This window comes from Fistularia commersonii, chromosome 32, assembly GCF_037954325.1.
Source record: "Fistularia commersonii isolate RoL2024-O1a breed Wild chromosome 32, RoL_Fcom_v1.0, whole genome shotgun sequence".
Lineage (NCBI taxonomy): Eukaryota > Metazoa > Chordata > Actinopteri > Syngnathiformes > Fistulariidae > Fistularia > Fistularia commersonii.
In genome coordinates this window covers 7,347,487-7,375,481 of record NC_141315.1, presented here as the reverse complement: position 1 = coordinate 7,375,481, position 27,995 = coordinate 7,347,487, and the positions used below count along the sequence as shown (strand labels likewise).

The 27,995-nt window shown below is 44.8% G+C and overlaps 2 protein-coding genes across 4 annotated transcripts in view; both read left to right on the top strand.

Moving 5' to 3' along the window:
- The first annotated feature begins 21,647 nt into the window (after positions 1–21,647).
- rpl38 (ribosomal protein L38) lies at positions 21,648–24,753 on the top strand. Its single transcript, XM_086139712.1, has 5 exons — positions 21,648–21,698; positions 21,902–21,928; positions 22,411–22,471; positions 23,554–23,676; positions 24,682–24,753. The coding sequence occupies exons 2-5, from the start codon at positions 21,926–21,928 to the stop codon at positions 24,705–24,707; spliced, it is 213 nt and encodes a 70-aa protein (XP_085995838.1). The 5' UTR covers positions 21,648–21,698; positions 21,902–21,925; the 3' UTR covers positions 24,708–24,753.
- A 910-nt stretch (positions 24,754–25,663) lies between these two features.
- Positions 25,664–27,995, top strand: part of ttyh2 (tweety family member 2) — a 73,058-nt gene continuing 70,726 nt past the window's right edge. For 2 of the 3 annotated variants that reach the window (XM_086140119.1, XM_086140118.1), the window contains exon 1: positions 25,674–26,132. In XM_086140119.1, coding sequence (XP_085996245.1) covers positions 26,004–26,132 — 129 coding nt within the window. In that variant the 5' untranslated portion in view covers positions 25,674–26,003. Of the gene's footprint in view, positions 26,133–27,995 lie in introns of all 3 variants that reach the window. The other variant, XM_086140120.1, reaches the window with a different exon arrangement.

The following is a 27,995-nucleotide window of genomic DNA, read 5'->3' as shown; positions in this document are numbered from 1 at the left end:
TTTTTTTTTTTTTCACCGTTTTAGTAATTACGGTGCGGTTAGCGCAGGTCTGACGGACAGAACAGGTAACGCGGAGCGAAGCCGGGAGGGTGGCTAAAGGGGAAGGTCGAACGGGAAGTCGCACGGGAGGGGAAACGTACAATTTCGCAATATCATCGCGGATGATGACGACGCACTTTGCGTAAGCTGTCTGCAGAACTCATATCAGCCGAACCGCCGAGAAGCAATCTTCAAAAAATAATGGAGCTCGGAACGAGCGGCGGGGGCCAATAAGCCGTGAATTGAAATAGATTCACGTTGCGATTAAAAAGAAATCTGAAATAGAAGCCGAGTCGGCGGTCAGTGTAGAGTGTAAATATACATTAGAAAAGCATACTGTGTGAAATAAGGGCGTCAGGCGGTTTTTCGGTAACTACCTCCTTTGCGGGGGAAAAACTTAGATCCTCCTCGATGAGGAAATATCCCCGGGTTGTTTGCTTCGTTTATCACTCCAGGTATTAGACGGCGACAGAATCCCGTGACATATTTTACCTAAACCTTTTAATCCCCTCCTCCGATTGTCTGCAAATACGTCGGCGCGTCGCACTCTTTCGGGATCCTTCAGAGGATCCGTTGAGACGAGAAAACGGCGGGACGAGTCGGAGCCCCGTTTCTCTGAAATGACAGTGATTTAGCTCACAGGCGGGAGATGGTAGGGTGGGAGCTTTGGCACTCGGGCAATTCGATATAATATCTTCATCTAATAACAGTCATTTCTTCGGTCGGAGCCGTTCCTGGTTTCTAACTGGGTTTTGAATGACTGCCTGCTGAATTACCTGTGAGAGTCGTTCCATTAATGGCTTTTTAATCACCCGCAAACTCACCAGATCCACTAAAAAAAAAAAAAAAAAAAAAAAAATTTGAAACCTGTTCTTGCAGACAAACTCCTCTATTTACCTTAATGATCCTAACGTGCAAAAAAGTGTGTGTTCGGGCTCTTTCCCCGATATTTCCTGTGTATGACACGGCCGCCGGGCGCCGGCCCAGAAATGAAAACAAGGGAAAAGATGAAGAAACAAAAGGCGGCCAAATGTGTGCGCGTGATCTAAATTGAGTCAAATCCGTAAAAAAAAAAGACGGTCTTAGACTTTTCACGGCGTAGCATCGCTGCCGAGAGCGGCTAATAGGGGAATTAATCCCACGGCCACGGCTCGGGGGTTTTCGGGCGCTCCGTCCTCCTTTCCTAATCTATCATTTCCTCCTCTTTCAAACAAACGCCACGCCTCGGTCCCTCATGCCATTGTGGATTTAATGGAGGAGCGAAACTCACGGAAAGGCCACCGGTTGAGGCGAAAGCTCTTGTTGGGGATGAAATATCAGCGTGTACCGTCTTTTAGGAGGCCAGACACATTTAGCCGGATTACGTAACGCTTCAGGGAAAAGGCCAAGAAGCCTTCCATCCACGTTAGCGAATGAGCCGAGCAGCCGAGGCAACGCGCCGCGTCCGTGTAAGAATACAGCGGGCGGTGCAATAACAGCAAAACACGGGAGCCGGAATCGATTAGTTTCAATCCAATTCAAAGAAGCTCGCGGAGACTAATGAGAGGATAATGAAGAATAATAGAGACCGTTTGAAGCAAAATTAGTCGCAATCCCCCAGACCGTCCAAATATCCGCTGTGTTTTGCGCGCAGATCATTTGCCGAAGCTGGGCGCGAAATGAACAGTTAATCAGACGCTGATGGAGGCGCCGTGGTGGGGCTCGCGTCCGCGAGACGCCGCATTTTACAATCACGTCATTATATTTCAGAGGTTCTTTCTTCAAATTGCATCAGTGTTTATACAAAACCAGTGGTATTTCAAGTTTTCACCAGTGCTTCAAGGCAGCGTTTTGAGCACATCAGTGTGTTAAGCTAGCAGCGGTGGTCAGAGTATTGAGCACTTTGGTATATTCACTAGTGGTCTTAGTAGTAGTAGTGAGCGCTTTGTTGTATTCAGTAGCAGTTTTGGTTGTAGTATCGATCACATGGGTTTATTCACTAGTGGTGGTGTTTTTAGTATTAAGCACTTTGGTGGATTCCTTAGTAGAGTTGGTTATAGTATTGACCGACTTGGTGTACTCACTAGCGATGTTGGTTGAAGTATTGACACTTTGAGGTATTCGTTAGCAGTATTGGTTATAATATGGACCACTTTGTTGTACTTAGCAGTGTTGGTTATAGTATTGACCACTTTGAGGTATTCGTTAGCGGTGGTGATTATTATATTGACCACTTTTGTGTATTCACTAGCGGTTTTGGTTACGGTATCGACCATTTTGAAGTATTTGTTAGCGGTGTTGGTTATAGTATTGACCATTTTGAAGTATTCGTTAGCAGTGTTGGTTGTGTTATGGAGCTAATTGGCGTATTCATTAGCACCGTTGGCTGCAATATTAAGCACTTTGGTGTATTCAATAGTGGTGTTGGTTGCCATACCAACCAATCGCCAACATAGTCGTAGCGTATCCTCTAGCGTTGTGGGTTGTAGTCCTCAGAGCTCCGGTATGTTAGCTAGAGGTGTTGGTTGAAGCGTTGAACTCTTTGTAGCATATGCTAGCTACTACTTAAGACTATTGGGAAATGCAACCCCTTCAAGGAGGATCAAAACAAGAGAAAGAGGTCTATTTATAAACTTCCATTTGTGACGATGGACCTTAAAGTGTTTACATATGAGCCTTGCCTGACTATTCACACCTCTCCATCTTACTTTGCTGCCTTTTGAATCTAAAAGGGGACCTGCCGATGATGCCCCGTCTGGAAACCGTGACCTTGCTTCAGGATTGAAAGCGGTCTGCTTTGTCAGTCCTGACTGGAGGTGAATGTGTAAAAAATGAGGGATGTCACAGACGGAGAGCTGGAGGGCCCGACGGCTCCCCCGGACCGTCTTCGCCCCGAGAGGATGATCCATTTTTCATGTCGAAGTCATGCACTTGTCACAGCGGCTCTGCGCCACGCGGTATGGGTGGGTATCAGACCCAATCATAGCGGGAACAACTTAGGAGTCCCACTCCCCCCCCCCCCTTCGCTCTCCTGGATAGTCATTTCCTACTGAAGATGATACATCTAGCTGTCTGGTGCAAAAACCACCCGAGAATTAGGATCTTGCAAATTACCAACATTCGCTCGACACCTTCCTGTCGGTTTCCCTGCACAGAGACGGGTATTCTCGGCTTCACAAAGGCAGTAATTACTTCGGATCCACTTCATTACAAGATGTTGGGGGGGGGGGGTTCTCGCACCGCCACCTGTACACACTGAGCCTTGTACTATTTAAATACACAGCGAGGGTTAGGTAGTACAAATAACTCTGTGCTTTAGAAAAGCAGATTGGATTAGATGCACTTGATCGTCATTTTGGAGTACAAGTACAAACCCCTCAGACTGCAGCGGCAGGTAACTGGTATTATGAACCGATCCATTCAAAGTAAGTGATGTATTACCTTAAATATGTGCTCCATCTGGAAAGCCTTCCTACCCATTCAGTCGCATCTGCCATTTAAAGCCGCTTTTATTTCCGTATCTCATCTGTGGACAATGTCCAAAAAGGAGAACGTTGACAAAAATATGGTGAAAACTAACACTGAGGGGCAGTAACTGAAGAGAAATTGAACTATGAATTGATTAAACCCGGATTAGTAGACTAATACACGAAGTACTTCGGCTGTCTTGCACAAGGGTACTTCGGCATGTAGAAAGGGAAGAGACGGAGATGGAACTGCCAACCTCCCAACTTGAAGGACGCGTAGTAGATGCACGACTACATCCAGGAGAGACAATAACAACATCAACATCAGTGCATGGAAACATTGCGCGGCTAAATATGTAGCTCGCCCAATTTGTCAGGCGGGTCTGAGGAATGAGAGGGTCTGCTGAAATTTCATCCAGTCTGACACGCTATTACTGCCCCCTCGCATCAGCCAAGTGCCATCATCCGCATCGTCCGCCATCGGTGATGTTTTACCGAGATGTATTTATCCTCGCTATTTATCCATATCCAGCATACATTTAATGTCCGTTTGCCATGTCGCGGCGGAGAGATCCCGGCATTTTCCGTGCAACTTTTGCATGAATTCCTCAAAACAATCTCGCGATTTCCGACGCCTGGGATTCTTCAGCACCGCCTTAGAATAAACAGAAAAAAAGAAAAAAAAAAAAGAAAATGTTGAGGCGAATGGGTCTATTTAGCTTTTGCACTTGTCTTTTTAAAAGACTAGTGCAATGTTATCAATGTTATCAATGTTAAAAAAACAAAATTAGACGAAAACGTATGCTTTTGTTTATTTAGTTTTTTGCACTTGTCTTTTTAAAAGACTAGTGCAATGTCATCAATGGCATCAATGTTAAATAACCCAAATTAGACGAAAATGTATGCTTTATTTCCATTTCATTGTTTATTTACTTTTTGTACTAGTCTTTTTAAAATACCCGTGCAATGTTATCCATGTTATCAATGGTATCAATGTTAAATAACCAAAATTAGACAAAAATGTATGCTTTATTTCCATTTCATTGTTTATTTGGTTTTTGACTAGTCTTTTTGAAGGACTATGTTATCAATGGTATCAATGTTAAATAACCAAAATTAGACAAAAATGTATGCTTTATTTCCATTTCATTGTTTATTTACTTTTTGCACTAGTCTTTTAAAAAGGCTAGTGCAATATTATCAATGTTATCAATGTTAAACAACCAAAATTAGATGAAAATGTATGCTTTATTTCCATTTCAGTGTTTATTTAGTTTTTGCACTAGTCTTTTTAAAAGACTCGTGCAATGTTATCAATGTTATCAATGGTATCAACGGTAAATAACCAAAATTAGACGAAAACGTATGCTTTATTTCCATTTCATTGTTTATTTAGATTTTGCACTAGTCTTTTTAAAAATTTGCAGGAGTTTCTGGATCGCTTCTCCCCGTCTGAGGCACATTAACGTGTCTGCAGACTGACCTAATTTCCCCGCCGTGGCCAGTAATATTCCCTTTTAATATTATTCTCTTTGATCTCTCCTTCCTGACTTACTACAATACCACTCCTCTCCGTGACAACTTATAGCTCCCGCCGCCTTGCACTTTCAGAAAAGTACCACTGAATTTTAAAAAGGCTCACTGAAAAAAAAAAAAAAAAAAAAGAGCCTTTTCGCCGGTGATATGTTAGTGCGTGAACAACATCCATCCGGAACAAAAAAAAAGAAATAAAAAACAGACGACGGGCTGTGTGATGCCGCGATGAAAAATAAAGGAAAAAGAGAATAAGCTGCTTTGATAGATTCTCTTTCTTGTCACTCACTGCTGCCCATAATAAATTTAAAAGCGGGTGACGGTGACTGGGTGAGCAGTTTTGGGGCTAAATTAAGCTGACATTAATAAAAACCCTCCCAACTCTCCTGTGAAGTTGAAGAATTATTTCTCAAAGCCTGCGAGTTTTTTTTTTTTTTTTTTCCTCCCCAAGATGTCTGCATTTTGACGGCGCACGAGACCAAATTCGGGTCTCACCAAACGGCACGACAGCTGACAGAAGCCCAAAGAGTCGACTGGAGAATCAGTTGAAAGGAGCCTGTTTTGATGGAACGCCGTCCGAGAAGATGTCGTCTTTTCCGTTCCCGCGTCCAAATGAGACGAGGCTGATATTCATCTTTTGCAATACTTTGCATCATTCATTCATTCATTATCGATACCCTTTGGTCTTCACTGATGTTCAGGGAGGGGACTGACAATCCCTGCTGTCCCACAGCCAGTCCATCACCCAGACATACAACCATTCACGCATCCTACGAAGAAAAAACACCATTTATTCAAGCGTCATATAGAGAAATACGACCGATCATTGTCGAAATCTTCTTGTTGTGGCAACTGGACTTGAATTTCTTCACTTGAAGACGTTTCACCCTGCATCTTCAAGTGAAGAAATTCAAGTCCAGTTGCCCCGACGAAAAGATTTCGACAAGAATTCGCCATGACCTGGATAACCGAGAGCCTCCGATGATCACTTTCTCATTGGAACGTCTTATATAGACGTACAACCATTCACTCTGTCATTCACATGTTAAATAGTTATAAAGTGATCCCTCGCTATAACGCGGTTTACTTTTTACGGTTTTGCTACTTCACGGATTTGCATCGTGCATTGTGTTCTGCATTCTGATTGGCTAAAAAGTCACTCCGCTTCTTCTCTACCTGTGCGTCAACAACGTTGCAGTTTAATATGTACACGTACGTAAACAGCTTGCCAAATTTACATTACGTACGTGCAAATTCTCTTGCAATTTCGAGTTTCTCTAAACCCATGATGTTGACAAAACGCTCTGGACCGACAAAAGCACCTTGCGGGGCCCAAAAGGCAGCGGAAGATGCTAACTATCGCAGATAAAGTTAAACTTCTGGACATGCTAAGGGAAGGTAAAAGCTATGCGGCTGTAGGTCAGCATTACGGTACTAATGAATCTTCCGTTCGTTCCATAAAGAAGGAAGAAAAAACATAAGGACGACAGCAGCAATGTATAACAGAGTATTTAATTGTATAATAATTGTAAAAAAAATAAAGGTTTCTACTTCACGGATTTTGCCTATCACGGGTTCTTTTTGGAACGTAACCCCCGCGAAACCCCCTGTACATAATTTTTGAATTCTAGGAACATGGAGACTCCACTGTCCAGGCACCCTCTTGCCCTGACCACTTTATCGGCCTATTTAGTGTAATTTTGATCAGTTCGGTGCAATAAATTTCATTTTATTCTGCAGCTGCATCGATCTGAAAGCAAAAAAAAAAAATAATGGCTGGAGTTTGATTCTGTTTCAATTCAAAATTACAGCCGAGCCTCGGCTTAAGAATTTTATTCGTTCTTTGGCTCCATTTGCAAAACGAAATCAATGTTTTCCATGGAAATCGGTGTAACCTCCACTGATCTCTTCACCAGAATCCAAAGTGCACTCTTTTGAGATTTTTTTAATGGGTTCAGCTGTGGCAAAATTACAGCAAGGAATCAAAGATAACTTTAATTATTGCTGTGTTTTCTGATGTCCTTTCTCTTCTTACCGGCACTTGTCCTTGGTGTTTCCTTCACAAAAATAAACAAAAGTAAAGCCTTCTAGCATATAAGACCCTCGCTAACATTATCTCCAGCAAGCTCTTTCATTATTCCAAATAAACAGTAACTTTGCTTCGTCGAGGTAGTCAGCCCTTTAGCACATCTCTGTTCTTCAGGATAGTACAGATGGTTGACTTAGCCATGCCGTTGCGCTTGTCGAGATCAGTCACAAGAACACCGCTCTCACGTTTAGCTATTATTTCCTTTTTCAGATCGACTGAAATTCTGAACTACTTCTCAACACCACTCTCGCTAGCACTTTTAACCTGTGGAGCCATAATGAGGACTAGCTTACACACCGATGAACGATGTAAACAACGAGATTTAGCACGCGCAACTGCCACAACGCTACAAAAACAAAGCTGAAAGCACGGGTTTGACGGTTTGTGTGGTCGTGCACGGATGCTAAGTTACAGCTCGATTCAAAATTTGATGGAAAACTCTGCACTTTGGTCGATTTGTTCGTGATTAGGGGCGTTTGCAAGCCAAGGTTCTACTGAGATTTGAACCTAATGAGAATATTATTGAAACACTGGTGGGTGCGAGTCACCGTGAGTCAATCCTCATCTACGTTGCCATAGCGCTGGAAGGCCGGGACTGGGTCGGCAGATAATGGAAGAAGACAGGTATTGTTCTGTGACACCCGAACAGGAAAGTACGCTTGTGTAAAATATAAACATAGATCATAAATATCTCATCTCACCGCAGCAGCCGAGATATCGGGTGAATATTCAGCAACTGATGGGGAGAACATTGGAAGCGAAAGATTTCACCGCCCCTAGAAAACAGCGGACGGCAGAAGCGGCAACCGTTTCGGCCCTTTTTTTGGAAAAATAACCCCGTCTTTCCTTTCGTTTTGTGCCCCGCGGACATTTTAGAGCTTAATCACGGTTTCTGAAGGATTCCTCTGATTCCGCGATGCTTCTCGTTGCCCTGAGAATCCGTGGTGATATCTTTTAGCACAGATCATCATCTAATTAGGACTGAAGAGGAGCAGCTGGAAGGTGTGCGGTATTAGAGAGGGGTAATGATCCGAAAGTAATGAGAACGGCGAGCGGGATTCAGATTTTGGAAGCGTCGATCGGCCGACGGGCTTCAAACGCCACGTGCGCGCTATATACGTTGAAAGCGCTGAAATCTCCCCGCGGTCACGGGCGAGGGGAGACTAAAGGGACTCGCGCGGGGTTGTTGGTTTCAAATGGTTTTTAAAGAGGACATCGGAGAACAAAAATGAGTTTTCACCGAGAGGCTCTTTGTCCATTATCTGTTTTGAGATTATAGCTTACTTGTCACAGAGAAGCCTTGAATAGAACGGGTGGGAGGGAGGCATTTATTTGTACTTCAAAAAAAGAAAAGAAAACATCTATTTTCAGAAAAGAGACACATTATCAGAGGACCCTGTGTTAAAGAGAGAGAACAGGAAGAAGTACAACTCTTTCTATTTGAAAAAGCCACGAGAGCTAAAAAAAAAAAAAAAAAAAATCGTTAATTTACAAATAAAAATTCTCAAAAAAAAAAAAAAAAAACATTTGAACCCAGCGTGAATGCGAAGGCTTTAAACACCTGAGTTTGTTCTCACTCCGAGAACAAAATGACGTCCAAGAGCAGCAGGGAGTCCAACAACTATTTTGTGATTGGTCAGAAATTCAAAGTGGGCGGGGTCAATTCTGAAAAGCATACATGTCGTTTTTCCCGCGTTTCCCCCGCCGCAGAAGGTCGCACAGCGATCCGGGTAACACATCCGATAAGGCGAAAGAAGACATGCAAATGTCGGTGATTCTTGTGCACGGAGGAGAGCGTCTGTCACGGAAGATGGCTATACCTTTGCGACAAATCGACAAAGGTCAAACTACGTGTTACGGGTGAAGAAGAGCGACCGGAGAAAATCCGTTCCGGCACTCTTCACCTCAGAGACCGCGAAGCGACAACCGACACTGCCGTCGTCGCCAAGCTGTCGCTGCATCGTTGTTGTCGAGAACTTCCCGGGAGTTTCCCCAAAAAGTATAAGAAGTCCCGAGCAGAGAGAACTTTGTATTTGTACAGTAGTTGCGCAGACGCCTTTGGTTTCGGGACTCTGGACTCTCCGAAAGCACAACGAGATCCGGAGCTCTTCTGCACTCCCTCTGTTTGTTTAAGAACCGGCTTAAAAACCTTTTTTTTGCTAGATTAATTTGTAAGCGGTATCCAATGATGCACTACTTTCATTCCTCCCATCCCGTCTGCACCAATTTCCCATCATCAATGCACGATAGTAACCTCATATCCTCGCCCGAGTCCTTGGGCGATCTCATTTCGCAGATTCCCAAGGGGACTGCAGCGGTCTCGCTAGACGTCCAGCGTTGTTATTCCTTTTATGAACATTAAAGCTATTATTGTATCCCGCCACCAGAACCATGTAACCGTTAGCACTACTGTTATAATTAGCATAAGATCAGGCTCCGAAGCCTTACAGCCCTCCGTTTCCATCACACTCTCGCTTCCTAACTCCCTGTCCTTCTCCCTCGCCATCTTTTTCTCCCCCGACCGGCCGAGGGAGAAGGCCGCCCACGCCGAGGATGTCATCAAGATTTCTGCATCAGTAAAAAGGCAGCGATTCGTCGCCGCTGCTGCCGAGCGCTTGCTCACGGAGGAATGTTGGGTTTTCTGTCATCATTTCAAAGTGTCGATTTTGCAATTCGGTTTCCATTCATAAGGAATTTAACAGATTTATAAAAGTCCTAAAATGTAAATATAGCAATTTTGCAATTATGATAACAGCAAAAGACAGTGGCCATTTAATAACGATTATCAAGCAAAAGGAGCTCCAAGTGCAAATATGTGAAGGCGCGGAGAAATCGGATAATTATGGTCTGCGCTGGTAAAGTAGATTCGTATCCGTGTTGTCAACCTCAAGAAACAGCGGCGCGCGTTCTTTGCATCCGCCAGCTCTGATGTGTTTTTCGAGTTCGGGCTTTTTAACTCCTGCTGCTATTTCAACCATTAGCAGGATTTGTTCAATTTTTTTACCTATTCATCTTATTTTCTTGAAAAAAACAAATACGCTCATTGATCACCTCCACCGACGGAAACTTGACGGAGGAAAACATCGGGAGCCGATAATTGTCCCCAGCGGGATCTCGCCGCGCTAAGCTAATTTCAGCTTTGCCGCTCCCCTTTCGGGCTAAATCGGGATTCCACCTTCGATGCGACCGACCGTCTTTGGCAGAAACACAAAACGCGCAATGGTAATTCGCCGCATTTGTCGTTGGTTAGCACCTTGCTAACCTCCATCGCCCTCACAGGGGCCGGGAAACGTTAGCTGGCTAATGCAGGACCGGCTGTCGGCTAAGACTGACGCTGATGCAAGGACACGGACAATCTGAGCGGAGGGGCATGTGGGTAAAAACCCATGCCGGTGCTGCCAGCTGGCAGGTGTGTGTGTGTGTGTGTGAGAGATTGCGTAGTAGGTGAGCCGGGTTCAGGCGGCGGGAATAGAGTGTTTACGTGTCCAACCAGGAGAAAGAGTTAACTTGGTGAACCATCATCTCATCTCAAGGGACAGATTGTCTAGGCAGGGGTGTGTGAGTGAGTGTGTGTGTGTGTGTGTGTGTGTGTGGGGGCAGCATAGTCACATTGGTAAATCAACTTTTTCCCCAGTAGTATTCTTGACAGCGTTAACCGATCGTTCAACACACACAGAATATTCAGTTCCATGAATATATGAATGAGGAATATCTCAAAAGAAATGGAAAGCTTCTAGTATTAGCAGGGGGGGGCAGCCAGATGGGTGGCGGGAGGGGGGGCGCTTGTTATAACTTCATCTCCTCTTGTTTTACAAGAACTTTCATCAAAAAGTCAATTTTTTTTTCCCCACCCAGACGAAAAGCCAAGAACACAGCGTTTCGTCAATGATGTCACTTTAAAACGTATTCAAGGGGAAGATCCACTTCGCAGGGCCTCCGGGGGGGCCGGCGGGGGCCACGTGGTGTCCCGGCCAGCGTCTCCTGCATATTTATGGTCCGCGCTTGTATGGATGAACGCTGTTAAACATAGTTCATTAAAAAATAAAAAGGATGTCCAACAAATATGACGAGGACGGTAAATCTGCAGGTAAATCTCTCGAGTGTCGGGACGTGAATGCAGACAGGGGGATTTTCTGAGTGGTTGGAAATAAAAGGAGGATCACGGGTGTATTCTTGATGCTCTGACAAACATCGCAGTAAGAAACACACACACACACACACACACACATAGATTCAGAAGCGGCCGCCGCTTCCATTGTCATCGGATGTTTCCGCCAAATCGGTTTTGTCTGCAAAAAAATAAAAATTCAAAACAAGAAAAGCGCGCTCACCCATTTGTATTTCTTGCCTCTTTAATATTCTGAATTACACTGACTCAGCGTCTTGACGGGACGCAGAAAAATCCAAATTCAGCGACGACCAAGGGCCAAATCACTTTGACGAACGAATGAATGTAATGAATTGTGTGCGGAACCGTGGGTGAAGATAAACCGTCTCAACTTAGAGAGCGTATTCACACCGAGCAGGTGCTGGATAGCATTTATTCTAGATAGCATTCACCCATTCACACACCATTAGCGGTAGCGTTGCCATGCAAGGTGCTAACCAAGCCATCGGTACCAACTGGGGGGAAGAAGCAGGGAATCGAACCGCAAACTTTATTCCCGAGCGTCCTTCCGATCAGAAAGTCATCGGTTGGATTCCCTGCTTGCACGCCGATGTTCCCTTCTAAGACACCCGAACCCCAAGCTGCTCCCAGTGGCCTGGTTGGCGCCTTGTGCGGCAGCTCTTCCGCCATTGGCGTGCAAGTGAGTGTGAAAGGGTGAATGCGATTCAATTTAAACCGCTTTAAAAACACTAGCTGGGGACTATTTAACAATTTGCTAATCTGAAAGGCTGTTTCTGTCCTGAAAAAAAGGGCATTTAGCTGCGTCCGACCCACAAAACTTCAGTAATATTGACTTCTTGCTCCCTTCCAGCACCTACACCGGAGACAAAACCGGTTCTTGACGTCAGTAAAGCAACTGTGTGTGCATGCGTGTGTGTGTGTGTGTGTGTGTGTGTGTGTGTGTGTGTGTGTCAGCCCCCGCTAACCACTCAGTGCTACCATTAGCTCTAAGCTGGCGGGTGAAAAAGACGGAAGCTCCTGCATCGCGACAGCAGCGTGCGAAACTCTGACCTGCGTGTGAATATCTGACGGCGCAGCAGTCTTCACCTGACCTTCCAGGACCTTGAGAGAGAATATCAGAGGTGGCGTATTTCACCTAAAAGCTTATATTAATTCCACGCTCATATAAAACAGGTCAAATTCTCGGCGGTAAAGCGAAACGCTAGGTCTTCGCGTTGTCGGGGAACTGCGGCTGGGTCGTCGGTACGGTCGTGACCCCGCCGGCTTCTCGATCGCCGCCGCGGCTTGCAGAGGAGGCTCTTCTTCCTTTCACGTAATCCTCTCCTTTCTCCGCCAGATAGGAGAAGATCCTCCGACACGATACGTCAGGAACTCTCCGGACCGCCGCCGTTTCCCCCCGACAACCCCGAGTGCATCCCTATCGCGGTTCTGCCAGGCGAAAGCCCCCCCCGACTCGCTAATGACCTCCCTTCATCTGCAAACGCACTGTAAGTCTGCCTCTGATAAGGCTGCCGGTGATCAATACTCCACCGATCAATCGGATCGATAATTGTGGAGATTAGAGAGGCAGTGCCGCCGAGAGGAATCGCCAAGTGGTCTCCTCTTGCATCGCTTGGAAGAGGCGGAGGACGGGGGAGGGGGGGGGGTTATTTCTCGCATTAACATTTAATGTTTCCATATCTCGGCTCGGATTTTCAGACGAGCTCTCCGGCAGCTGTAACAACTTCTCTGAAAAGATCAATATTTTGAATAAAAATAAAAATAAAAAAAAAAAAAACGCGCTCTCCGCTCCCCGCGTGTTCCGCCGGTTCAAACCAAACGCCTGTTTAAAGGCTCCCCGTCAGCCCAGGTAAATACGACTATTTCTGGGCTGATTCTCGATCGAATTAAGATTCATCGCCGGGCGCCATTCCGCATCACTCATTAGCTCGCAGGTAGAGGCGCTTTCTGGGGCCCCGGCGTCGGCCCCGCAGGCAGAAATTATGTGTATCATTACCGACAATGTCTCCGGCGAAGCTCCCGAAATTCAATCATCCACGCTTTCCATGTCTGTTACAGTTAAAATGGATCTCCGAGCGAAAGGACAATTTTTTTTCCAGAAACCCCATTATACCTTTTTAATAAGCCGGCGCTCAGTTACAAAGTGTGATCATCCCTCAGCCTGAGGGGGCACATTTTTATTCCAATTACTTCCTTTACACAGAAATGGGAATTAGTATAGTTTTGGCCGACGATTTTGATAGTAGATGCGTCTGGGGGAGAATAAGAAAATGATTTCACAGCAAAAGCCGTTCTCCAGATGTGTAAATGAACGGTCTTATGTCTCCAAATGACATGTGAATGACAGAGTGAATGGTTTTATCCCGTTCTGAGGCGTGAATGAGAGGGTGAGTGTTTGCGTGACGCTATGTGACGTGTAAAAGGGTCAGTGAACGGTTTATCTTGATACGAAGCGTGAATAGGGGCGGTTCGTTCATCGCAGCGATCTTGGGTGACGCGCCACCGAAGCACGGAAAAGGAGGGAATTTTTTAAAATCCCATTCTATTGTAGCTGCTGCTGAGATTAACGTCCAATCAGAATGCAGTGCCTCTCCGAGGGGAACCGCCCCTTTTTGGGGAAATTTTCAGTCAGGTTGAAATCGCCCCGAGTTCTCTCATAAACTCTCATGATTTTTTTTTTTTTTTTTGTAAAAAAGGCTCGCATGCAATGTCCAAACCGGCTTCTCTCTTCATATTCAGAGACATCTGATGGTGAACTGACAATTCTTTTATAAATGATTGTTCAATCTGTGTAGATAATTTCCCTCATCTTGTACCTTCTTTGTAGATTCGACACCAAAATAGCCCATCTTTGTGTTTATCTTGCCACCTATGGGTTAGAAGTTGTATTGCTGAGTAATTTTGCCAAGAAAAACGTAAATATTGGCAATTGTCTAGTCACTTGCTAATATACCTATTCATTGAGTCACATTAGTCCTTGTTACAAAAGTTGCTCCCCCCTCTTTCACGCCGCCATGATGCGTGAAAGAAGTTGTATGTCTCCATGACATATAAAGAAGAGAATGCACAGTTCGGTATGTGATCCTGAAATGGACAGGTCGCCGGTCCAGGGCTGCCAGGGTGAGTGTGTCTTGTGGACGAGCCAAAGCACAATATATGGGTGAGAGAAAAGCACCGAGGACAACGACAGCATTATTCTTACCAGCGACACACAGTACGACTATTAAAGACATTTTATTGTCGCAAACAACTGCTACGATATGCATCGGGGGAATAACGCCGAAGGTACACGCAAAAAAAAAAAAAAAAAAAAAAATAGGACGGATATCTGTCGGAGAAATGAAATAAATCCTACGGCCCGTAAAAAGAAAAGCTGTAAAAAGAAATTGGTATAAAGGTAAAAATCCCCATGGAGACAAAACTGTAAAGCAGTGAAATAAGACTGTCTGCCTGTCCTGGCTGACCTGCACGGCAACACCTGTCACTTTTACTCAGGGCTGATATCTTTATCACGGGCGGCGCGATGGCACGGCGGTCAGGGCTGCCGTCTCACAGCAAGAAGGTCCCCGGTTTGATTCCGACAAAGAACTTTTCTGCCTGGAGCCCACGTGACGCGTCAACAAGAGGGTGAATGGTTTTTCGCCTTCATATGACGTGCGAATTCTCAATATAATGTCCGAATGAACGATCCAAACCTCATCAACGGGGCAGAACTTGGGTGTCTGTATACACAATAAACTAGACTGGAGTAAAATAAAAACACAGACGTTGTGTGCAAGAAAGGTCAGAGACTCATGTCTTGCTGAGGATGTTTTATCACTTGGCGGCGTCCTGCATCGTCATGTGCGCCGTCCTGCGCTGGGGCGGTAGGAGGCTGAAGGAGGCCGACGCTAACGGACTTAATAAGCTCATCGGGAATGCCGGCTCCGTCCTTGGAGCTGAATTGGACTTGTTAGTGGAAGTGTCTGAGAGGAGGACGCTGAAGAAGCGGCTCGGCATCAGAGACGACGCCTCTCGCCTCTTGCGAGCTGCACCGAAATCCGACCAGAGCATCTCGAACCGTAGACCGACACCACCGAGGAGCGCCGCAGAAGATGTTTCTTACCTGTGGCCATCAAACTATATAACCTCTCCTTTCTGCGAGAAGGAAACCTGACAGCAATAAAATCAACATCATGTTTCAAGTGAATGCATGTAATGTTGGAGCGTTTTATGTTTTTCTATTCTATTCTATGACGGGATGAATGACATGTCGATGGTTGTATTTCTCAATATGAGGTGTGGATGACGGTGTGAGTGATTATATGTCTCTATATTATGTGAATGAGTGAGTGAATGGCTGTATATGTGTCCCTTTTGATTGACAGGGGGAACCGCAACTCTCGTCCAATCACAGCTGGATTAGGGTTCAACCCTCCTGAAAATGCTGAGTGTGTAGATAACGAATGATCGAATCCACGAATGGATGAAATCGTCACGCGGCTGCCTTTGTGGCCGCAGCTGCAAACCAGAAAAATAAGAAAAGAAAAGCTACCGGTTATTGGGGAAAATTAGGGAAACGCCAGGCCCTGGTTAACCCGCCATCCATCCCTCTGCTGGCGACGCGGAGGGCGCGGGGTCGTCCGGCTGAATATGTATGGGAAGAAGTCTGTTCTTTATCTCTCCGAGGTTCCCCGCCGTCTAGAATCTATGAATCCAAGCACGGCTGTAAATCCGGGCCGCGGCGGGAGCAAAGGCAGATTTGTAGCCGCCCTTTTTCTCTCAAGTCTGGTCCCCTGTGTCATTTTCGTCTCGGATATACGGTGGAAAATCCTCCGAACGGTTCAGTCGATACCCCATACATTATGGAGTCGCCTCCGTAATGGAAGCGGCGCGTAGACGCGGCGGAGAATGGCCGCGCCGGCTGAACCGACCGCCCGGAATATCCCCATCTACGCTTTACTTTACTTTTCACGCTCAAACAAGGAGCGTCGTAGACAAATGCGGCAAAAACTCGATCCCATACGCGGGAGACAATGAGATGTATTGATCCGGAGAGAAGACCCTCTCAGCACCGGGACGGTAACGCCCTTATTTGGTTTGTCAAACTTGACTTGGCAGGAAAGGCTGGTTGGTTTTTAAATTGCAATTATTTTCCAGAAAATAAACAGCTCGACGAAACCAGCCTCATTTCAAACATGAAATGAGAGAATAAGGTGGTCATTTTGATTGCAATTCTACATCCATTCAGTCTTTTATTTCTTTTCTATATATAGCTTATCCTGCGCCCGTGGTTGCGAGGTTGCTGGCGAACTATCCAGGCTCTTATGGCTCAGAGGCCAACAAATAGAGACATAAAAACAAATAATAATACAAATATAATCAAATCTACTGGGACAAAATCCGTTCTACCACCATAATGTGAGTGAAATGTGTTGTGTTGGTTCACAGGGAATTTGAGCTGCGAGCTGCAAACAGTAGTGTCTACAAGAAAGTTAATATTCCTTGGTCTTTTTTTCTGTGAAAAACTTGAAAAGTGTAATTTGGTTATTATTTATTTCATAAATGGTGTTATTTATTTCATTAATAACGTCATTATTTATTTTCTGATTTTTTTGTTTTTTTTTCTGTCAGGACCCCAGAAAGGGTTAATTTTTGGTTATTTATGGCTTTTTGGAAAACGATAAATGTTTACGTTCAGACACCCCTGCGATCGTCACACTTTTTGTTACCGGGGAAGGGAAAAGTTATTTGTCCAGCGCAGGAAAAAGTTTGGGGACCCCTGTTATATAAAGTCAAACACAGTTCATCCTCTCATTGACACACCATATGGAGACATAAAGTCATTCACCCTCTCTTTCACACATCATATTGAAACATAACAATTCATTCATGTGTTATATGGAGACGTTCACCCTCTCATTCACTTGCTAAATACAGTCATATAACCTTTCACTCTCATATAGACGTCCAACCATCCGCTCTCTCATTCACGCGTCAAATGAAGAATTATATGCATTCATGAGTCGTATAGATATACAACTTTTTACTCTGTCGTTCGCGCGTTATATTGGGAATGACAGCAATTCACCCTCTCGTTCAACCGCTATAAAATAATACTTTACTGATCGGCATTGGAGAAATTCCTTTGTCACAGCACGGCAGCAATAACAATATCAATAAATATGAATATAAATGGAGGAGACAATTAAAAGGACGACGACAACAACAAGGATAGGAACGGATAACAGAACGACAAAAAGGATCGGAACAAACGGGATGAGAATGAAGTGTCAAAACAAGGATAATTATTCATAATTATCCATAGTTACATGGAGACTTTCAAATGCTAAATACAGTCATGTAACCTTTCACTGTCACAAACAACCATTCACCCTCTCAAATACAGACATAATTATTCACTCTGTCATTCACAGCCGATATAGATATACAACTATTTACTCCCTCACTCACGCGTTATATAGAGGACTATAGCCATTCACCCTGTCATTCAACATTCACCCTCTCATTCACAATTTAATGTCTCCGATGAACCTCCTGTTTGTTTTTGGATTGTCCAAGGAAACCACGGGGGGAAAGCGGAGACCCCGCAGAGAAAGGCCCCGCGTCGGGATCCAACCGGGGAGGAAGGGGGAACCACTGCGCCACCCGGACAGAAGCTCTATTAAATCGGAAGCGTATTTTTATATCATCTCGCAATTGGGATGCGACGAGGCGATCTTTCTTTACAGTGATGCTGAGGTGAGTTCACCGGGCTTTCGCCTGGGAGAAGAAATGTAAAAAAAAAAAAAAAAAAAAATTCTGCGAGGTCACACAACTGAAAAATAAGACTGTGTGAATAAGCGCTTTGCCATTGATTTTGAGTGGCATTGTAGTGGTCGGGCAGGGGAAGGGCGATCACTGGATAAAGTTCTATAATTGGAAACGTCGCAGGATGTTGGAGGCGTCCCGCGACAATGCGAGGCGCGCGTGTCGGAACAGGCAGCCCCCCCCCACCCCCCGTCAGACCCGGGGAAAGAAATAATAGAAACGGAGGTGTGGGAGATGTACGGATAACTGGAGTCGCGGGACGCCGGGAGGGAAGAGTCCTCAAAGAAACGACGATACGAGTGGGTAATTCTACTCATATGCAATCAGTTGTGTTTGTATTCATATGTGGGGAGGGGTGGAAAAATAAGGCAGGAAAGGGAAAATTATTCCCTGCAATCACTTAATCTCTAAATTATGGAGGAACCCGGAGGGCGCCATCGCTTGATCCACAGCGTCTCCCAACGTCGCACTCGAGCATGAGATCCCGGTCCGAGCCACGACGTCAACAATGTCTTCTTACTGCCCTCTGCTGTCGGGAGAGCGGAACCGCCGCCCTTCGGCATTTGGATTCAGGCAGGGTTTCTCCAAGCAGCTGGGCTCAGAGGATCATGTTTACTGCTGTGCAAATAAAAAAAAAGGAATAAAGATCATCCCGGAGCAAGAGCGCTTCACTTAAAGCGGGGCCATGGCCATTTGTCGTAATCTATAAAGCTGAGATGATCCTCTACAAGTCCTCTTGTGCACGCGCGTGCGTGCGTGACGCCGGGCCTGTAATTAATTCCATAACTGACAGCGAGGGAACAGCGGAAGCCGCAGGAATCAATTGTGATTTTTTTTTTTTTTTTCCGGCCTTTATCTGATAATCTGGAATTGTGTTGCAAAGCAGGCGACGTTCAAAGTCACACAAAGACGAGGACGTTTCTGGATAAAATACAGAAACGTCATCCGGCGGGAACGGCGGCCCTATATGAATTTTCTTACAACTTCTGTGTTTATAAAATACAATACAAAGCAACATTTTGTGGTTCATACGTATGAACTTCTGTCTTCCAAGCCGTGCCGGCAAAAGCATCGATCTGGTATTAAACCAGATGTAGATAATGTGAATTACTATCACGATTACCCGGGTGAATTTTATTTTTGGCAAAGTGCAGGGGTAAATATTTGCATGGGAAATTAGACGGCGCGAATCGCAAAACTCCGCTAACGCGCTAGGACAGGCCGCACGTTGAGCCGGTGCACGTCCGCGGCATATCCGGCGTGAACATGCGAAATATGATGAGGGACATCTTTGATCATCTCCCGGAGTCAGATCACTGATACGGTGCGTCGGGAGGGGAGCCGCGCGAATGCTAAGCGGAATCGGGCACGAGCGGCGAGAGGAAAGGGGGGTCGGCCATGTTGGAACGCGGCGTTCGGGGTGACCCCGAAAACAAGAGGCGAGATGAGGCGACAAAATCAAAAGGACGTTCTTTCACCGGCGGTCCGACCCGCGCCGCTGCAGATTATTGCTGCATTAATGAAGTTCTTCTCGCGCTCCGCTCCACATCGGTTACCTTGATTGACACGAGACCGCTGAAATTTTAAGAGCCTGAGTGAAGTGTGTCCAATAGTACAAACACTAATTGAGTATCTGGGGGGAGATGGCCTGTAGACGCGGGCAGACAGGTAGATAGGTTAATTAAAAAAGGACTGCTCCAGTGTTTCCTGTCCTTTTGAATTAATGCCATGTCAAAGCGCGTCTCCATGGAAACGGACTAAGGTGTCACTCAAACTTTAATGACCGAGTACGCCGGGGCTGGAACAGAGCTGCAGGTGTAAATTATTGACAAAAAGAAAGTCCATTGTATTTGAAAGCGGAATACTAAAAAAGCGACAGTGGCTGGAGCTCATTAATGAACTCGTCTCCGGGACAGTCATGCGTGGCGGAGTCGGATTCATTGCGGTGAAATATGGCCGCGGGCTGCAACCCCCGGGAACCCAAATATGGGTGTGCAAATCAAAGATTCCCGCAGAATAAATGTAACTCAAACTGACAACCCCCCCCCAAAGCAGAAATTTTTCCTCACAACTTATCAGGAGTATCGCAAAAGGTGGTCGGGGAAGTGTACGCGCCGTGACACCTTCGAATTGATCTGTCAAGACGGGGGAAGATAATTGAACTCATAAGTCAGCGGGGACGCCGTAATGTGTCGTCGTCTCAGGTTCGTCTGGAGCGAAATGAGGAAACAATATACAGCTGATGTTGAGAGTGAAAAAATAAAATGTGCGGATACGTGACACTAAACACAGCGCAGCGGCCTAACACAATTTCTCATCCCATTTTCCTCACTCGCCGAGAAGATAGATACAAACCGACATTAGGTTATAAATATTGTAGACATGGATACTGTCGTGCCCACCTCCCTCATCTTTATTATTCCCCTGCACATTTTTTCCTCTACTGTTATATTTGTTTTATCGCTGCAATTAACATCGGCGAACAATTATGGCATAACTATGCTGATTTCCAAGCAATTTTCACATTCGGCGTGGGGGGGAGGTGCATAAAACGGTATCTATTTAAATGTAGGTACAGGGTTCCTTCAGAGGAGCAAATATGAATGCTTGAGTGGAAAGAATAATGCATGGAAAAGGGGGGATGAAAGAATTACACCAGATCAGTAATTCACACATGAGGATGTTTCTCAGGGTGCACAAGGCTGATGTGTTATCCAACATACCACAGATTATATACAGGACTGTCTCAGAAAATTTGAATATTGTGATAAAGTTCTTTATCTTCTGTAATGCATTAAAAAAAAAAACCTTTTTCATGATATTCTAATATTTTGAGATAGGATTTTTAAGTTTTGTTAAGATGTAAGCCATAATCAACAATATTGAAATAATAAAAATAAGAACAACTTGATTTATCCCCGAAGGAAACTGTTGTGCCAGAGTTACAAGAAAAACATAACAATAATAAATAATTGTAGAAAATTGTATAAACAGTTACAAAAAAAAAGGGGAGAATAAGAAATACAAATAAACTATAAAGTGTATTTCAGTTGATTTGTAATGAATCCAGAATGTATGACATTTTTGTTTTTGTAATTACATTACAGAAGATAAAAAACTTTATCACAATATTCCAATTTTCTGAGACAGTCCTGTATGGCCAACGTGCAAATTCTCAGAAGATCCAACATTCCTTTTTAGGTCTCTTTATATTGATCACTTTGTTATACGAGACCACATTTGAAAATCGGATTAATGATTGGCGGGCAGCGATAAATTCAAGATTCAAAGCGTTTATTGTCACATACAGTGTTGAAACGTGTTTCCCTGTACAGTGAATACAGTGCATTTTGGTTATCTGCTGATAGGAAGAGTGTAAACAGTATTATAAATATGGTTATATATATATATATATATATATATATATATATATATACATATATATAGGATACTATAATCCCTTGTTTGGTTTAGAAATGAAATGCAAGCTTCCAATGTACAGTAAATTTAGTTTTACCACCAAGGGTTGACAAGGTTTCACCGGGCGAATCGCTTTTCTACACAATTGTCCCTCCATGCTTGCCATAGTTGAGTATATATACTGTTACAGCCGGAAGTCCAACCCCTTTTCTTCCTCTCTGTGGCGGCCTTAGTGAGTTTTTTTAATTCTCATTAACAAAATCTGCCTTTAAATCGCCATCCATCCTCGTTAACGATTGCAAATATAACATCGCATTGTATCATTTATATAAATTTCACTCGTTATTGAAAATATGTCAGAATGATTTACTGTTCAACACTTTTCGTTACGTTGTTATAACCGATTAGTTGACCCACTGTGTTTCTCATTCACAGCGCTTAGCCCGCTGACACGACAGCATGGTAAGAACTCACAAATATATGTGCGCCTTTAGTCTTCCTTTAGTTGTTGTGTGATTTTGTTGAAATGTTATCTTCTATAACATCAGCTTGATTGATAACGAGACATGCTAGCTAAAGGTTGCATTCGCGGTGCCGCATTTTAGCTAGCATGCTACAGTGCTGTTAGCCGTAAGCTAACACTCCAATCCTGTAACGGTACGGTAAAAGCCATTTCGCCACAGTATATTCTTCAGACTATTGCAGTATCGCATTTCTTGTCAAGCATTATCTTACCATTCGCAAGGAGTCCAAGTATCTCGGGCTGCTGTGTCCTTGGTACATTTTACACTTGCTAGATTAAGGATGGACCAAGTGCTGAGTTTCGGTCTCAATAACAGAAACCCCAGTTCCACCGGTCCACTAACATCCCTCATCTGCCCGTTCCAATCAAACACTCCCATGTTAAAAGTTTAATTGTAAACATGTCTTCTTTTTGCGTTTAGCCTCGCAAGATCGAAGAAATCAAAGATTTCCTGCTGACAGCAAGGAGGAAGGATGCGAAGTGTAAGTTGATGTCACTCAACAGCAGTAATTAATTACTTCCAAGAGTATGTTAGATCTTTGGTTGGTTGTTGTGCAAGGGATACCTATCAGTGTTGTGGCTAAAACCTTAAACTTCATCTGGCACTGACACCAGACGTGTTTGATATTCAGTGAATGTAATGTGTCTGTTAATGGATTTGAAGTGTGCTATATAGAGTGTGTAGCCATTACCTGGGAAGTCCCATCCGCATGGAATTCACGGTTTGCTATTACTTAGTCTTGCAATGCACCAGCCCAGAAAAATGAACTCAATCCTGTGTCCAGTGTCGGACCCCCAGATTACAAAACTTGTAGTCTGAAATATGCTGAGAAGTTCCCGTGAGTCCACATAGACCCCTCTACAATTGTTGCTAAAGCTTGAATAAAGCTTGTGCCAAAATCAAATATGAGAACCAAACCAATGGATTTCATAACTGCTTGGTCAAGATCCTGGTAATTAACAGTCACCATCGGAGCTGCTAACATACAGGGCACTGGTGGAAGTTAAGCTACTGTGGGTCAAACAAGAGGGCATTACGTTAATTGGTGTGAAAAAAGGATACAGAGAAATGGGTGAGATGGAGGAGGTTGATTCGCTGTGGCAACCACTGAAGGGAGTAGCCAGAAAGGGGAAAAAAGTAGGCTTGTGACAAAACATGGCTGTAGCCAGCACAACCGGGTTCTTTGTAATTTCTTCTTTTTAGGGCAAAGTAGGAAAAGTAAAGGCTTTTTTCTCTGTTTTTTTAAGAATGTCAGTCATTGTGGTCCTGAGATTGTAAACACAATTTGGGTGTCACACAGTTCACATCATTGCTTCAGTCACTGAGAAATTAAGGAAGTTGTTGAACAGTGGACCTGAGCACCTTCCTAATTACACATCAAAACAGGTTTTGATAAACACGCTTTTTATTCTAAAGCAAAAAGTTGAAAACTGTTAGGTGTCATAAAATGGTAGAGCAATGCAATTAGTAAATAGTTCCCTGAAACTTTTGTAGACCATACAAACATGGTCTTGTCCTTTTAAGGTTTAAATTGACTTTTTTATGCTTCCATTTCTGATCCAGCCGTGAAGATCAAGAAAAACAAGGACAATGTGAAGTTCAAAGTGCGCTGCAGCAGGTACCTGTACACCCTGGTCATCACAGACAAGGAAAAGGCGGAGAAGCTCAAGCAGTCGCTTCCCCCAGGTCAGTATTTCTTCCACCACAGGAAGTCCCATCATCAAGGTGTGACTTCAATTCCCTGGTTTAGCTTTGATGCTGATAATGCACTGACACCATGCTGTGTGAAATTGGAACTGTGGTTCTACTTGTAGATGCAGGTGTGTGTGGTAGTCTGTCTCTTTGTCAGTAAAATGTCACTGGCTTGAGGAATTTTGCAGCGTATTCATTAACCTTTAGCCTCACATTTCCACGTGCTGTTGGGTTTTATGTGCGATCACAGCAGAGTCGTCAGCAATGTTGTGCTTCAGAAATGCTAATCAGATTCTCTTGAATCGTCGAAATGTACAATGCACACCGGAAAGTAACATGGTGTGACAGCTCGCTAGACATTGCTCCTGCTGCATGATTGTTACATGTTTTGCTCCTTATTTCTCTTGACAAAGAGTTAGTCTTGTGTGCTAAACTTTTCTCAAATGTGTGACCGGGTTCCAGCTGTTAAAAAGCAGTGACTGTCTGGGTCCGACTGGGCTCGATTGTTAGACAATCATGTGGGTTTACATCTGAACAAGTTCGGTGGATGTACTGTATATGATGGAAGTCTGCTGGTTTCTGGGCCATTGGACTAAAACGCTGCTGTTAAAACAAACAATCCACAGTGAGAGCAGTAATGGGACTATCTGGGGAAAAATGACCAGGCTGTGAACCACTTACACTATTTACATGCAGAATGGGTTCTTGGCACTGCAGCAAGAATCTAAAAATCAGATTAAGAGAGGGGACAAGCTCATTTTAGTACTGCTTTGACTTTGTTTTCCCAGCACTGTGAATATGTATAGTGTTTAAGTGCAGTCATGGCCTTTTATTTTAGGCCACAGCTGCTTTGAGACTCAAATTAGGTCTTAAGTAGAATCTTTGCACAAAGTCTGTCTAAACTGGGGGAAAAGGGAACATTTTTCTGTTTGCTCACTGGTTTCAAGAAAGACAAGATGACTTCTTTCTCTAATGTGTCTTTTTGTTTTGTCTTCACAGGTTTGGCTGTCAAAGAGCTGAAGTAAATCCGTCATGTACAGATAATTGTAATAAAAATTGGAAAACTGTTAATTGTCTCGTTTTGTTCACTGGCGCTGTGATAGCCGGGTCACCTGGAGTCACGGCCATGACTTCATTTTCCACAAGATGTCAGACTTCAGCCACAACCAGACACTTAGCCTTCAACACGAACACAACGAACACAGACAGCTTCTCGTCCGACTACAGAACATTATTTGAGGAAGGCAGTGGGACAACATTCTACTGTCTTCATTAAACTTCTATGTCAGCACTTCGCTAAAGTGAACTAATATGCTCTGGGTAGTCATTGTCCAGGATACAGTGTAGAAACAATGCTTTCGTGTGAGGAACCGCATTTACAGTCTTAACAGACGAGGAGGTCAATGTGAAGAGCTGTATATGGCATTTTGACGGGACGGGGTTGTATTTACATCACTTGAACGCGTTCGCACCCGATGAATCCTGAGGCTGCAATGATAACACAATGGCGAAAGAGCGAAATAGTGGTTTGACCACGTTTGAAACGCTCAATTCTACAGGTCGGGAAAGGTTGTTTCTAAAACTACATGTTTTAATACACTGACGCTTTATCTACATGGCTGCCATGTTGTGTTTTGAACATACTGGAGTGAAATCCAGCAATTGTTATTCCAAGAGCCGTTCCCACCATGGGACGGGATCCAGACCCCGGGCTGCGTGTCCCGCATCTCACCGCAAGATGGTGGTCTTTCGCCGTTTTTATCCCATCACACCAAAACACCCGAGTTCCTCCGTGTGATGCAAACGCGCCTTTCACGCACACCAACGTCGCCCGTGTTAATGAACTCACCCGTGGGGCGTCTTTGCGCGCTCCCAAGCCCCCCCCAACACCACCCCTCCATCCCCCCTCCCTTCTCAGCCACCGATGCGCGTTCACACTCCGCGCGTCCTCGGGAGGGGAGGTGGCGGTGGCGGTGGTGGTGGTGGTGGGGGGCGGCCGTCGACCTGGATCGCAGCGGGCTTTACGCGCAGGGAGAGACGGGCTCCGTCCGTGCGGGAAACAACTCCGGTCGCGCACAAAGAGAGGAGGATTCGGATTTAAACTTTAGGACTCCTCTCGTTTCTCTCTCTCTCTCTCTCTTTCTCTCACCTCCAGGACGTCCTGCGTCCTCGGAGCGCGTTTCCATCCCCGCCTTTGTCTTAAGATGAGTCGGGGCTGAGAGCCGCTCTCCGCCGCCGAGGGGCCAAATCAGTCTGGGAGCCTCACTTTTTATTTTTGTATAATTTTTTTTTTAATTTCCTCTAATTACCCGCGGGTAGGGATGTCTTCGCCGCGGGTGGATTACATCGCGCCCTGGTGGACTTACTGGCTCCACAATTTCCCCCACATCAACCTGAGGCTCCAGCCGGTGGACAACAGCTTCCGGCCGGAGGAGGAGAACTACCAGCAGGTCAGTGGACCGGGAAGCCTTGCGTGGAGCTTGCGTGGAGCCTGCGTGGGCGCGTACAGGACTTGATTTCCAGATGAAAATTGGAGGATGTATTGATGATATTGATAATCAATCTGAAGCCACTTTTTGCATCATGCATGAGCAAAAAAAAAACAAAACATCAATCTAAAATAATGGGTAAAGCGGTGTATAAAATTGCAATCCACATTTCCAAGTTATATTGTGGTATCTGACTGTTTATGGAAAAGTAATAGATTACTGTATCCCTTTGGGAGAGTACTCCTTGGACAGACGGTAGGTGCGCTGCAGCTCCTCCTCTTTGACACCACATTGACCCCTGGGCTCCCCTAAACCCATGCAGACCACCGGAGAAGACGGCCATTTGGGGAATAGGCGGACCAATAAAACCTCATTCTAATAAATTATAGTTATATTTTAATTGCCGAGGTGATTTAAAAAAAAAAAAATGCAGCGATAGTAAATAAAGAGCAATGAAAAAAATCAGTCAAGTCCCGTCCCCAGACCCTGCTCTCTGCTCCAGATTTAGAACACCATAATGTGATTTCTGAATTTGATATCACAATAATACATTAAATTACCGCATTACAGTCAAATATAACGCGATTAGTGAGACCTTTATCCACTTCCATGAAATGGGTAAACAAGTCACAAAGGTTGGGGGATTTGAGGGTTTAGCTCGGTTAGCTTAGTTGTCCAAATGTACAAGGGACATTATTTTACTCGTCCCCTGTACGAGTACAATAAATGCCAAACTTCCTGGAGCGACAAAGCCTAGAAATATGGTCACCCTGAGAAACGCATGCAAATGGATCAGTTGTGGATTTTCCCGGAGACGCCCCTGGTACTCAAACGTTTCACATCCATCACCTCTTTAACACGAGGACTATTTGGTATTCGTCTGTGAAAGTCGTATCTTTCCGGTTCTTCGGCGGCACGCATCCATTTTTCATGCGTTTCTAAGCGAGGGGTTAATGGTGGGTGAATGTTTGAGCTAGTGTCGTCCCCCCCATCGCCCCCCCCGCCCCCTGTGGGGGGGGGGGGACTCCCAGTGGTCGCCGTCCAACTCCGGAGGCGGTGAATGGTCCGTTTCACACGGCCTCGGGGTGGGCGGGGGAGGGGAGGGAAAAGGGTCGCAACTGTCGGATGAGTAACGACCAGCTTGAGAACACGTGTCGTAAATGATTTACTATTTCATCCGTTCATTAGAAAGAAGAAATTAACAGTTTTGGACTCGTGGTTGCGATCTTGTAAATACAGTGTTCGTTTCCCGCGTGTTTTCGGGGGAGCTCGCGGACGCCGAGCGGTATCACCCCAGCAGCCATGCACGGTATGCTCAAATGCAAGAATATTTTTATTAAAATGTTTTATTATACTTTATTAATCCCTCGCGGGAAATTGGATCTCTGCATTTTACCCATCGTGGATGAACCACGAGCAGTCGGCATGCCGTCTAGCGGCACCAGGGGAGCAGTTAGGGGTTCAGTGTTTCGCTCAACAACATTTTAATACGAGGAATGTTCGGTTCTAAGGACGATGGCTGGACCCCCTGCGCCGCGCCGCCCCTGATATGGCGCGGGTACGACCATTATCACCATTATGACCATTATAGTACATTATCAGGTACGTGATTAGTGCAAGGCCACGGAGTCTTCAAGGATCCTGAGGGAGGAACGCAAATAGAAACCGCTAACAAGTAAAATGTTGAATTCTCAGATCAGTCCAGATGTGGTCCTGATCGTCGGCCAAAGAAATTCTCATTTGAGGTCAGACAGGAAAAGCAGAAATAAAGAGAACATGTAAACAGCAGCTTCAACGATGATTTCTGCGAAGGGTAAAGGAGTC